General features: G+C 53.1%; 1 protein-coding gene across 2 annotated transcripts in view; it reads right to left on the reverse strand.

Annotated features, from left to right (window-relative positions):
* The window catches only part of CACNA1B (calcium voltage-gated channel subunit alpha1 B), a 195330-nt gene that overhangs the window by 35950 nt on the left and 145865 nt on the right, over nt 1-13515 (reverse strand). For both annotated transcript variants that reach the window (XM_063081919.1, XM_063081920.1), the window contains exons 26-31: nt 11756-11916; nt 8764-8901; nt 8367-8568; nt 7888-8052; nt 7421-7531; nt 7036-7119 (exon numbers count right to left, since the gene is read on the reverse strand). In XM_063081919.1, coding sequence (XP_062937989.1) covers nt 7036-7119; nt 7421-7531; nt 7888-8052; nt 8367-8568; nt 8764-8901; nt 11756-11916 — 861 coding nt within the window. The remainder of the gene's footprint in view (nt 1-7035; nt 7120-7420; nt 7532-7887; nt 8053-8366; nt 8569-8763; nt 8902-11755; nt 11917-13515) is intronic.

The raw sequence follows: 13515 nt of genomic DNA on the forward strand, positions 1-13515 counted from the left end.
GCCACACTTTTCCCACACACTGTACCAGCTGGCACCCCACCAGCACCGTGGGGAAGTTCTGATGGCCCCACTCCTTGTTGGCACTTGGCACTGTTAAAATTTCCAATGTTTGACAAACTGGCACGTGTAACGTGGCATCTCAGTGTCGTTTCAGTCTGTCTTTCTCCGAGCACAGACGAGGCTGAGCAGCTTTCCCTGTGTTAACGGGCTGCTGCTTCCTGGCCCACACGTGCCACACACCTTCTCATCTTCCCACCTGCCTGTGTTTGTGTTGCTTTGTGGGTTCACAGAAGAACCTTGCACATCCTGGACACTGACCTGTGCTAGCCATTTGGAAAGCCTCCCACCCAGCCTGGCCATGCCTCCTGCGGACGTCTGCTCATCTCGCAGTCACTAAATGTTGGGGGGTCCCAGAACTCAGTCACTCGTCCTTATCAATCTCACCCAGTCTCGTGGATCTGATACTGTTTTATATGCTCATGGTTCCCAACTTTATGTCACTGGCCTGGATCTCTCCTCCAAACTCCAGGCGCATCTGTCCAGCTGCTTGCTGGGTGATTCCTCTGAGAGTCTAACAGGAAACTCAAGCCTGACACACCCAAATTGCACTTGACCTTCCCTAACAAACCTTTTCCACCCAAATTCTTCCCATTTCAATCAGTGGTGGCCCATCTTTCCAAGTGCTCGGCCAAAGAGCTTGCTGTCACCACGTCTCATCTTTCACACCCCCATCTGCCCATCAGTGGCTCCACCTTCATGTTACGTCCAGAACTCAAGGTTCTCACCCACGGTCCAAGCGCCCAGCCCCGCGGCCTGCTCACGGCAATAGTGCTCTGCGTACCCTGTCCCCTCAGTCTTGCACTGCAGGGCCCAACACCCACCAGCAGCATCCACATCTGCTTTCCTGAGGGCTTTCCCAAGCCTGGCCAGCAGGGCAAGAGATTTCACATTCCCTGGCCCCCTTCCCCAGCAACCCTCAGCTAGTGACTGTAAGCAGCTGGTGAAAAATCCCCAGCTCCCTTGTCACTCGATGGAAGGACTGAGGCTTGTGTTCTACCCTGGCCAAGTTCCCTGTTGGGACTGAGCGCCAGCTGCCTGCGATGGTGGATGACACACCTTGTGTTGGTGGCCTCCCTTCCTTCTCTCACTTTGCCATTCCCCTATCAGCATTCCTGAGATCACCTTCCAAATGAATGAGTCGCATCGAATTCTTGTCTCAGGCTCTGTTTCTGGGAGAGCCCAGTGAAGACAGCCCCTAACTGGTCTAGCTGCCCCTGCCTGTGGTCCCAACCTGCATTCTCAACAGAGTAGCCACATGTATGTCTTAGAAGGCAGGTCATGTCATGCCTCTTCACAAGCCCTCCAATACTCAGAGCAAAAGCCAAAGTCTCACTCCGACTGCAAAGCCTTCCGTGCCCCTGGCCACCCCTGCCCACAGCTGCTGCTCCACACCCTGTTCAGGCCGCTCAGCCTCACGCCCTCCCCTCCCCCATGTCGCCCACACACATGCAGGCTCAGGGCGGCGTGACGAACAGAAACTCTTAACTTTATAGATTTCTTTTTTCATTATGGCTGGTGCTTTATACATTATGCTTTACAGATCAGTCCCTATCCCAAGGTCTTTAAAGATAGTCTCCTGTGTTTTCCTCCCAGAGTTTTAAAGTTTTACCTCTTTTATCTACCGGAAACTGATTTTTTGTGAGTGGTGTGAACCAAGACCTAATTTCTGCTGTTCCCATACTGATCACCAGTTAACTCCCATATCGACTGCTGAACCGTCCCCTCACGAAGCTGCAGAGCCAGGTCCGTCACACGTCCCATTTCTAGAGACAAGTGAGCTTTGACTCTGGCTCCTGATTCTTCTCACTGCTTATTCTCCTGTCCTTGATGCACCACAGCATGGCCCTAATCACCACAGCTTTACAGTAATCCTGCTCCTGGTGGGAACAGCCTCCCGCCCACATCACCCCATCTTCATTCCTCAAGTATCTTCATGGTTTGGAGGCCTGTGCTCTGTCCCATAAATTTTAGAAGCAGCCTGTAAGGTTCCAAAACAAATGAACAGAAACATCCGCAGATCAATTTGGGGGAAATCAATAATTCCACAAAGTGACACCAATCAATAAACACGATATGCAACGCCATCAACCTAAGTCTTCGTCAATGTCTTTCAACAAAGCTTAATGCTTTTCTACACAAAGATCTTGAACACGTTCTTCCATACATTCACTGTCAGGATTGCTGACGTTGAAAAGAAACGCAGCTGACTTACCTGAGCCATCTCCTAGTTGGCAACCTTGCTGAACACACTAACTAGTCTTAGGTTGTGTTAGGTTGTACCCATAGGTAATAGTTATCTGTGTACAATGACAGTTTTGCTTCTTCCTCTTCTAATCTTTACAAATTTTATTTTTCTTGTTTTATTCATTCAATAAGCACTTATTGAACACCTACTATGTGTCAGGCATTATTCCACAAACTGGAAAATGGCAGTGGACAGACAGACAGGAGCCTCCACCCTGTGGAGCTGACACTTGATTTGTTGACCTGGCCAGGATCTGACGCTCGGTGCTGAGGCACTGGTGACAGCGAGCACTGCTGCTCTTCTGTGATGTCAAGGGGAATTCTTTCTAAGTTCCACCATTACATGTGACATCTGCATAGGGCTTTTTTGCAGATACTCTTTATCGAGTTAATAATTCCTAGATAGATTGCTAATAAATTTTATCATAAATAAAATTTGAATTGAATGTCGTCTCTCCTTCCATGAAGATCACATTTGCAGTCTCCTTGGATCTGGTAATGTAAGTTACAGTACAGATTTCCTGACGTTGAACCTCGCATTCCTGGAATAAACCTGACTTCCATTTGCTCTTAGGTACACTGTTGGATTTGGTTTGGTTATAGATTGTTTGGAATTTTGCATCACTTACTAACAAGTGAGTGTGAATTGGGATCTTCCTTTCTTATATTCTTTTTTAAATTTTTGGTGTCAAGATCATACTAGTCTCACAAAATTAGAATGATCTTTCCTTATATTTTAGGAAAATCTAACTCATGTACTCGAGAAACTGCACCATGAAGAAAGAAGACTCCCTGGGATTTTGAAGGCTGTTGCATATAAGGTCGAGCTGACATTGATACCAGGCGACTAATGTGCTATCATGGCTCCTTGTCAGAGCATGGGCAGAGGCCAGGTCACAAATGAATCCCTGGTCCAGGTCCATCTCTCAGGGGGTCCAACGTGCCCACAGACACAGCTCGCGTTCATCTGCCCAGTACTACTTACTCAGGGACTGATATGCGCAGTAACTGATGGAATCTGCTATACTAGCTGCTTGACATGTGGATTAAAAGCTGTGAGAACAGGAGAGACCAAGTGGAAATCCTCAGCACCGACACCCCCTAGTGAAACAATAACTCAGAGCACTGTCCCCTGTACAGAATGCAGAGATTAGCGCCACCCCAAAGATTTAAAAGATACAGGGGTGGTGGTCCACATCTCGTCCCAATTTGATTCACTAGTTAGCGTGGCTTGTGCAAGAAAACCAGGTCCTGGTGGAATGAATACCCCAGAACAGACCGGGACCCAGTACCTGCCGCTATGTGAGATTCGGAATCTGCAGTAGGATGAAGCTACCCAGCCTCTGGCAGTCGGCACACAGCTGCGACCCAGGGAGCACGTCCTTCTCAGCACGCATCCCTCAGAAGGCCCAGGCGCAGGTTGCACCCACTGCAGACTCTCACCGTCTTACCCTCTGCCACGCGTGGTCCAGGGGCCCTGCCTGACCCCTCGACGTCCTTCAGAACACCACACTGACACACAATATGGATATTGTGTTACTCGGATTGGATGCCCTGATAGGTTGCATACACTCCAGGAAAGGTAACAAATCTTACAAGGATTCGTGGACTGCCTCAGCAGTGAAGTTCTGAGGGGTCCAGTGGTCTGGGCTATCCCAGGACATGAACTCTAAAATAAGACAAGAGTTAGTGATTGCACCTTGCACTTCCGACTGCTGGTAGGCTTCTTTGGGTTTTGAAGACAGTATATACCACTTGAGAAATACTGCTGACTCGAGAAGCTGCCAGGGTCGGTGTTTCAGAGTAAGAGAGGGCTCTCTGGCAGATCCAGGCTGTGTCGTCAGTGGCCCTACCACTTGGCCCACCAGACCCAGCAGCTCCCATGGTGCTGGAGGTACGTGTGCTAGATGAAGACTGTGTGGAGTCCCGGGAAAGCCTGCACAGAAAAGTCAGTGCAGACATTCTAGAGCAGGCCATGTCATCTGCAGAACTCACAATGCGCTCTTTTCCAGGCTCAGTGCCACTCCTAGCTCCTGGCCTTGTAGCAACTGCGTGTGTCACCACGAGACATCAGTGCCTGTGACATCAAGGCCTGTCCTCACAGGGATATGCTGCTCAGACCCACCAACAACCCAGTGAACAAGGGGAGTGGGACATCTCGGACCAAACCCAAGCAGGTCTAGAGGGCACAGCCTGTGACAGGTGACCCAGGCCCCACGCCACGTGCTCTGCCGCTCCAGTGTCTTCCTCAGCTCACCTCCACCATCGCCTCACGGGGGCTTCACTACGACTAGGATAAAAAACTCAGACCTTACCAGAACTTACAGGTGGGTTGGCTCAACTGACTGGTGAAGCCCTCGTGAGAGCCGCACACGGGAACAGCCTGAGAGACAGTGGCGAGGCCGAGCTCTGGGCTGCGCCCTGGTCAAGCCACTGTGAGTTGCCTGTGGTTGGGCTTGGGAATGGGTACCCGACAGTGGGCACCCATAGATGCAGTAGCCTAAAAACCAAGTGCCAACACTTGAGTGTTGTAAGTCGACCAACAGACGTTGGCCAGCCTCTGTCCTCCCCAGTCCCAGCATTCCTAGAGTAGACCCATGACAGAAGTGACCATGGTGGCCAGGATCCTCTCAGCAAAGCTGACCAAGCCACGGCCACTGCTGACTGTCTAGCCCACAAAGAGCAGAGATCAGCCCTAGGCCTGTGTATGCTACCGTGCCTGGAGGCTGTCAACCAGCCACTTAGTGGGACGTTGATTACATGGGAACTCCCTCACCTGGAAAGGGCAGTGGTTTGTCTCAGCCGGGATCACCCTATCCCAGGTGTGGGTTTGCCTTTCCAACGGTAGTATCTTGGCCTGCACTAGGATGTGAGGGCTAGTATCAGAGATCGACCCAGGCGGGAGTCCACGTGGTATCAACTCAGAGCAAGCAAAGGAGGTGCACGGGAGGCAGATGACCACAGAATCCACCGTGCATCAAATACTGCACGACTCAGAGGCACCGGCCTGATGACGTATTGAAAGAGCACCTCAAAGGCAGGGATAAAACACTGGCTTGGTGATGTCCCTTATGGGGTTGCGTGCTGTGCTTCAAGATGATCCAATGACCACTAGATGGTACCGGGTGCCCAGTCAGTAAATGCATGGATCCACCTTGCTGCAGAGACCCAGTGTGGACTTTGTGCTCCTCTTCCCCACAGCTTCAGGCGGGGTGAATCCAGAGGTCCTGGCTCAAGGGGGGTGGAGAAAGCTTCCACCAGGGGACACCAAAAGCCATGGTGGCCATCTGGTCACTTGTGGCTCCTCATGCCAGAAGACCAGAAGGCACTGCAGAGTTTCCATACTAGCCAGGGTACCTGACCCTGACCATTGTGGAGGGCAGGCCCGCCACTGTGCGATGGGACAGGGAAGACTGGGAACCAGGGGCTCACTGGGGCCCACCTGGATGCTCCTGTGGCCAGTCCTAACCATGACTGGACTGTTACAGCAGCCAGGGCCAGACAAGGGAATGGCAAGCAGGGGCTTGGGCCATACACAGTGAGGGCCCAGGTCACCTCCGCAGGACGGCAGCCAGAGCAGCAGGAGGCTGGCCACAGCCTGGGGGCTCTAGAAAGGAGGTGGAGGAGTGAGATGGTGAACATCAGCTCAACCAGACCAACACCACCATGGAAGCTTCTCCGCAGGATCACGGCCGGTACCGTCCTAGGGGATGAGCAGAGTGAGCCCAGCACAAGGTGTGGGCAGAGCACAGCAAGGGCCGGCAGAAGCCCTGGCCTCCAGCGCGGTCCCGTCACCACAGCACCCGGCGCCCTTCAGCCCAACTGCTTTGGCCACCAGAGCCTGCTTGGCCAGCAGGTGGGATGCACTCGGGGAGCTGCAGGTGTCTGAGGATTGACAGAACCTCTGAAGCCTCCTTTCTCCATAAAGACAGCCCTGAGGTGTGACCCAGCCTCTCTCCAGGGTCCCCTGGGGGATGACCAAATTCACCGCCCAGGACTTGGCTGGAGACGCAGAACTTCTGGTCCTCCTCCTCTTCCCCATGTCCCATGCTCCTCTACTGCTTTTCCTAGGGACACTTCTTAAGAAATAACTGTTACACGAATCCTCATTTCAGTGTCTGCTCCTAGAGAATTCAGCCTAAGACCAAATAGCTGAGGTTTTCTGTCATTTATGTCCATCTTAATGCAGTGTGCTCAGACAACGCTGCTTTATGATTCAGATTCTCTGAAATTTGTTGAGATGAGTTTACGTCCCAGCACTGGTCAATTTTCATGTATAATCCACCTATGTTTGATGCAAATGAGTATCTCCAGATACACACAGAGGTAGAGACATAGACATATATGTGTAAGTATATATAATAGACCTGATATTTTGAAATATAAATTCGTACTGGTCCTAGTTTATATATTTTTGATAACAAGTTAGACACATATAAATTTAAAAGATTCTTGTCTTTTTAGCCAGTTGTTGCCACAGAGCTCCAAATGACTCTCAGGTCACCATCCTGGAAGATCTCTGGGAACCACTTTCTTAACCAAGAAAGAACATTTGCAGACAACACACAATGTCCAAGCTCCACCTCTGGAGAGGAGCCTCCATCTGTCCAGGGGCTCCTGGGGAAGCCAGGAGGGGGCTGACACCGTCAGGGCCTGAAGACCACCAAGGGAGCGCCCTCTAGAAGGAAACTACCATGGGGCCCTGGACGGGGGTCAGGAAATGTGACTTACCGCAATCTCCGTTACTAAAATATCAGTAATACTTCCCAACACAGTGACAAAGTCGAAGACATTCCAGGCATCTCTGAAATAGTTCTAAAAAAAAAAAGAAGGGCAGTTAGTGCCAGTGACAGGTGAAGGCTGTTGGGCCAGAACCTACAGCTGGTCGCCCCTAAGCAAGAAAGGGGTGAGACCAACAGACTCAGCACAGGACAGATGTCTGCGTGCCCAGGGGGAGGAGCCCAGCCCTGCCTGCCTCCCAGGACCTGGACTGGGAGCAGAACCCAGATGGCGGAGAGGGCCAGAGCAGCCCCTCCTGGGGTGCCCCGAGGGCTCGGAGAATCCCCAGCTCCAAGCTGCCTTGCACAGAGGGAGCCAGAAGGACCAAGGCACGTACCAGCACCCCAAAGGCGATGATCTTCAGCACACATTCCAGGGAGAACATGGACGTGAACACGACATTCAGGCATTTCAGCATCAACTCGTACTCGTAGGGCGCGTCGTAGAACTGCCAGGGAGTGAGCGCCATTGGCCACAGGCTCAGCAGCCCCAGACGCCCCACCTGTCCCATCTGGGACAACTATGACCTCCCATCCGAGCACAGTACGCAGATGGAACTCCATGCCTGCCTGGGCCTGGGACACCCCTCCTCGCTCTGCCCCTGAGTTCCCCTAGAAGCTCCCCACTGTCCTAGACCACAGACAACGAGGGGAGAGGGGACGGGACGTCTGAGCTGACCAGGGTGAGAGGCGCCTGTAGTCCCGACACAGGCCGGCAGAAGAAGGCTGAGCCCCCATCAGCCTCAGAGGTAGACTCCGACCCCCAGCAGGCACCAGCCGCCCACGGTGATGGGTCCCCACACACCTTCATCATCAGCACCACTGTGTTGAGGGCTATCATGGCCATGATGAAATACTCGAAGGGTGGAGAGACCACGAATGTCCACGTCTTATACTGGAATGACTGCTTGTTCTGGGGCATGTACCGTGTCAGGGGTTTGGCGCTGATGGCGAAGTCAATGCAAGCCCTCTGCATGGGGAGAAGGAACACCAGGGGCTCAGAGGGGACCCCCAGCCCTGCACCTCTGCTGCACACTGCACTAGTGCCACCCACCCTCTCGGGATCCCTGAGAGACGGCAAACAGGCCAAACACTACGTCCTCCAAGCAGGCCCTGACCAGCCAGGCGAGGCCTCTCTCTGCGGGTGAGGGGCCCGGACCCTGGCCCTGTGCCAGTAGACGGTGGCAGGCAGAGCTGGCCCAAAGAGGGCTGCGCGCTCAGAAGGCAGGCCCGACAGCCGTGCCCGCGCTGGCCGTCACGGGAGCTCGCAGAGCGTCCACCCACCTCGTTCTTCTCCAGGCTGCACTCAGACATCCCCTTGTCCCCCTGCTCCTGGAACGTGATGATGATCAAGGCCACAAATATGTTGACAAAGAAGAAGGGGAACACCACGAAGTAGACCACGTAGAAGATGGACAGCTCCATGCGGTACCCAGGGCTCGGGCCCTGCTCCTCGTAGGTGGCGTCCACGGAGTGTTTCAGCACTCTGGGCCGAGAGGAGAGCGACCGCCAAGTGTCAGGCAGCCCGCAGAGGACACTGCCCCCAGGACCTCAGGAACTGCGTCACGGGCACGGGGCCCAGGGTCCACTTCCATAGCAGAGCCCAGGGCGCGGGGCTCCCCACCTCAGCCAGCCCTCTTCTCCAGCCCGACCCACCGCCACGAGCTGCGCCAGCACTCACACGGGCCACCCCTCTCCCGTGGACACCGTGAACAGGGTCAGCAGAGCCCAGAGCACGTTGTCGTAGTGAAAGTCGTATTTCTTCCACTGCCGTGGCTGAGCCTCCACTTCCTCTTTCTCATAATCCAGATACTGACCCCTGGGGATGGAAGCACAGGGTAGGTCAGAGGGTAAAGACAAGGATCCAAACAGCCCACGTGACTACAGTCAGCTTAGTTCCGACAAGGATGCTGAGACCACTCGTAGAGAAAGAACAGTCTCCTCAGCAGACGGTGCCGCGATGACCGAAATCCACATGCAAAAGAATGAATGTGGACGCCTGCCACACCCACAGACGAAAATGAACTCAAAGTGGATTAAAGACCTAAACGCCAGAGCTAAAACTGTTAAACTCTAAGAAGAAATCAGAGGGGCAAATCTTCATTTTGGAATGGATTCTTAGATATGATACCAAAATCATGAGCAACAAAAGAAAACAACAGATAAATGGGAGTTCATCAAAATTTAAAAACTTTTGTGCTTCAAAGGACACCATCAAGAAAGTGACAACAGCCCACAGAATGGGAGAAAATATTTGCTAGTCTTCTACCTGATGAGGGACTTTTATTAGAGTATAAAAAGAACTATTGCAACCAAAAATAAAAAGACAAATAACCCAATTAAAAATGGGCAAAGGATCTCGATACATCTCTCCAAGGAAGATACACAGATGGCCATTAAGCACATGAGAAGCTGCTTAGCATCATTAGTCATCAGGGGAAAGCACACTGAAACCGCAAGATATCGCTCCACACCCTACTAGAATGGCTATAATTTCAAACAAACAAACAAAAAATGGAAAATAACAAGTGTTGGCGAGGATGTGGGGAGACCGGAGCCCTCATGCACTGCTGGGGGAACGTAGAAGGGGTCACCCACTTTGGAAACAGTCTGGCATTTCCTCAAATAGATAAACAGAGTCCCCATATCACCCATCAATTCCCCTTCCGGGTGTTTACCCAAGAGACATGAAAGCACAGGTCCACACGAACACTTGTCCACAAACGTTCACAGAAGCCTTATTCATAAGAACCATAAGGTAGAAACAACCCAAATATCCACTGATCGATGAGTGAATAAAATGTGGCATAGCACAGAACATTCAGCCATGAGAGGGAAGGACTCGCCGACACGTGCTACAGCATGGATGCACCTTGCAAGTGCTGCCCTGAGTGACAGAAGCCAGGCACGAAAGACCACACATCACGATTCCCTTTACGCAAAATGTCCAGAGCAGGGAAACGTATATGGACAAAGCAGATTAGTTGTTGCTTAGGGCCAGGGATGGGGACATGGGAGGTGATCGCTAAAAGATATGAGGGTTTTTTGGGGTGGGGGTGATGTTCAAATGTTCAAAATTGACTGTGGTGATGGTTGCATGCATCTGTGAATATACTAAAAACCACTAAATTATAACACTTTAAATGGATTGCATGAATAAATTGTATGATATGTGAATTATATCTCAATAAAGCTGTTTTTTTGTTTGTTTGTTTGTTTTTAATGGAGCCCATTCCAGTGGGGAAAGGATGACATTTGCAAATAAATGGTCCTGGGTCAATACCATCTTTAGAAAAGTTATCTTTATCCACACCTCACCCAACATGCAAAAACCAACTCCAGGCAGATTGCAGATATTGATGTGAAAGGCAAAAATAAAGCTTTTAGAAGAAAACATAATAAAACATCCCTGATCTTGGGATAGGTTCTTAGACAGGATACGAAGAGTGCTAAATACAAAAGAATAAAAAAGATAAGTTGGGCTATATTAAAATCAGGAACTTTGACCTTTAAAAGACAACATTAAAAGAGTACAAAGCACTCTACAAAGAGAGAGATGTCTAGAATCCATAAGATATGGTAAAGGACTCCTATCAAGGACATTAAAGAATTAAAGAATTCCTACTAATCAAACAGAAAGAGCGATAACCCACACAGGAAAATGGGCAAAGACTTGAATAGACACATCCCAGAAAAGGACATCTAAGTGGCCAGTCCACCTAGGACAGGGGCTCGACCTTGCTGGTCCTCACACAAGTGCAAATTAGACAACTGAAATACCACTGCATCCAGCAAGGCCGAAAAGCGAGACAGAACACACAGACGTCAGCAGGGATGTGGAGTGACTAGAGCCTTCCTCCACGCTGGAGAGAATATGATTTCACACGAGCATTTGGCGCATCGACTAAAGCTGAATACAGCGCAGTCCACGACCCAGAGATTCTACTCTCAGACTGACACACGTCCCGGAAATGTGCACACTGCTCACAATAGACAGTGCACACGGAACGTCACAGCAGCACTGCTCATGACAGTGCCAAACTGGAAACAGCCCAAATGCCATGAGTCGTAGACTGGATAAATAAGCTGTGGGATATTCACACAGAGACTATTACACACCAGAGACGACTGGGACCATCGCTGTGCAGGCAGGAAGGAGCTGTCCCCACTGCCCTGCTCAGGGTCCACAGAGGTGGCCACCTCTGCTTCCCCTAGTCCCTCCCCAAGGGTGCCTCTCCTGCCTGCTGAGGGTAGGACTGGACCCAGGAAGATCCGAGGCCTTGCGTGAACAGTGACTGCAGCTCCGACCCTGGGCAGCCTTCTTACCTTATGGGCCACTCTGGATCTCTAGGGTTTTCAGAACTCCTGGCAATGCCTCAGTGCCCACCATGAGCTCCAGATCCCTGAAAAAATGGCTGGCCCCTGACCTTGCTGAGCAGGAAGTGATGGGAGCCCCTGCTGTGGCACTGAGACAGGCACACTCTTCTCTCTTCGGTGGTATCACTGGCACAGCCCGAGCAGGCCCCTCCCCAGCCCTCAGTCAGCCCTCAGTCCCTCCTGCTGTGCAGTGGAGTCTCCAGAGCCACGCGACCAGCCCCACCTGGTCCTGAGAACTCCAGGTGTTCTCTGGATCATGGGGCTGCGTGCACAGACCCCACCCTGCCTCAGTTTACCTGCAGTCCCTCTCCAGCTCCTTGGATTCATCAGTGCAATAGAAAAACTTCCCTTTGAAGAGCTGCACCGCAATGACGGCAAATATGAACATGAAGAGCATGTAGACAATCAGGATGTTGAGGACATTCTTCAGGGAGTTCACCACACAGTCAAACACAGCCTGTGGGAAGAGGGCGGAGCCATAAGGGAGGGGGCGGGGCAATGGGAGCAGAGCCACGTGGGAGGGGTGGCGTCATGGGGAGGAGCCACGTGGGGGGCAGAGCCACAGGAGGGGCAGAGCCACGAGAAGGGGGTGGAGCCACAGGAGGGGCAGAGCCACGAGAAATGGGCGGAGCCACAGGAGGGGCAGAGCCAGAGAAATGGGTGGAGCCACAGGAGGGGCGGGGCCACGTGAAAGGGGTGGAGCCACAGGAGGGGCAGAGCCATGAGAAAGGGCGGGGCCACAGGAGGGGCAGAGCCAGAGAAATGGGTGGAGCCACAGGAGGGGCAGAGCCAGAGAAATGGGTGGAGCCACAGGAGGGGCGGGGCCACGTGAAAGGGGTGGAGCCACAGGAGGGGCGGGGCCACGTGAAAGGGGTGGAGCCACAGGAGGGGCAGAGCCACGAGAAATGGGTGGAGCCACAGGAGGGGCAGAGCCAGAGAAATGGGTGGAGCCACAGGAGGGGCGGGGCCACGTGAAAGGGGTGGAGCCACAGGAGGGGCAGAGCCATGAGAAAGGGCGGGGCCACAGGAGGGGCAGAGCCACGTGGGGGCAGAGTCACAGGAGGGGTAGAGCCATGAGAAATGGGCGGGGCCACAAGGGGGCAGAGCCACGAGAAATGGGTGGGGCCACAGGAGGGGCAGAGCCACGAGAAAGAGGCAGGGCCACAGGAGGGGCAGGGCCACAAGAAGGGGGTGGAGCCACAGGAGGGGCAGAGCCACGAGAAATGGGCGGAGCCACATGAGGGGCAGAGCCAGAGAAATGGGTGGAGCCACAGGAGGGGCGGGGCCACGTGAAAGGGGTGGAGCCACAGGAGGGGCAGGGCCACAAGAAGGGGGTGGGGCCACAGGAGGGGCAGAGCCACGAGAAGGGGGTGGAGCCACAGGAGGGGCAGAGCCATGAGAAAGGGCGGGGCCACAGGAGGGGCAGAGCCACGTGGGGGCAGAGTCACAGGAGGGGCAGAGCCATGAGAAAGGGGCGTGGCCACAGCAGGGGCAGAGCCAGGGAGGCGCAGAAGCAAGAATGGGACCAGGAGAGAGAACAGGGCAAGGCAGGGCACCTACAGTCTCAGAACCTCGGTACCACTAAGGCCCAGACCACCCTTAAGGGCTCACTCCAGGATCCTGCAAGGCCCTCAGGCCAGCTGCCTCGACACAGAAAGCTGACAGGCACTGTCTCTCTCTCATGAGCGGAGTTTCCTTGGCCGTGATGGATGCTTAGGGCAACCGGCCTTTCAGTTTGGATGACCAGGCTGAGCTGCTGCGGGCGGGGCCAGCCTCCTGCCCTGCACCTGGGCCCTGCCAGAAGGTCGCACTTTGCCCCTGCCCATCAGAGGGAACTGATGTGGGACAGACTAAATGGTGTGGCCCAGCTCCAGGACAGGGACTTTCAGGTGTCCTGTGGCCCTGGGATGACCATTGTGTTACCACTGCCCCCTGGTTTTCTCTCAGGTTCTTCCCTGCCTGGAAGCTCAGCATTCCCTGTGTCCTCAGTATGGCTCTCAGAGTTGAGATGCCTTGCAAGCTGTCCTGTTCTAGCTATGACAGACACTGCCTGGCA

Source organism: Cynocephalus volans, chromosome 17 (assembly GCF_027409185.1).
Source record: "Cynocephalus volans isolate mCynVol1 chromosome 17, mCynVol1.pri, whole genome shotgun sequence".
Classification (NCBI taxonomy): Eukaryota; Metazoa; Chordata; class Mammalia; order Dermoptera; family Cynocephalidae; genus Cynocephalus; species Cynocephalus volans.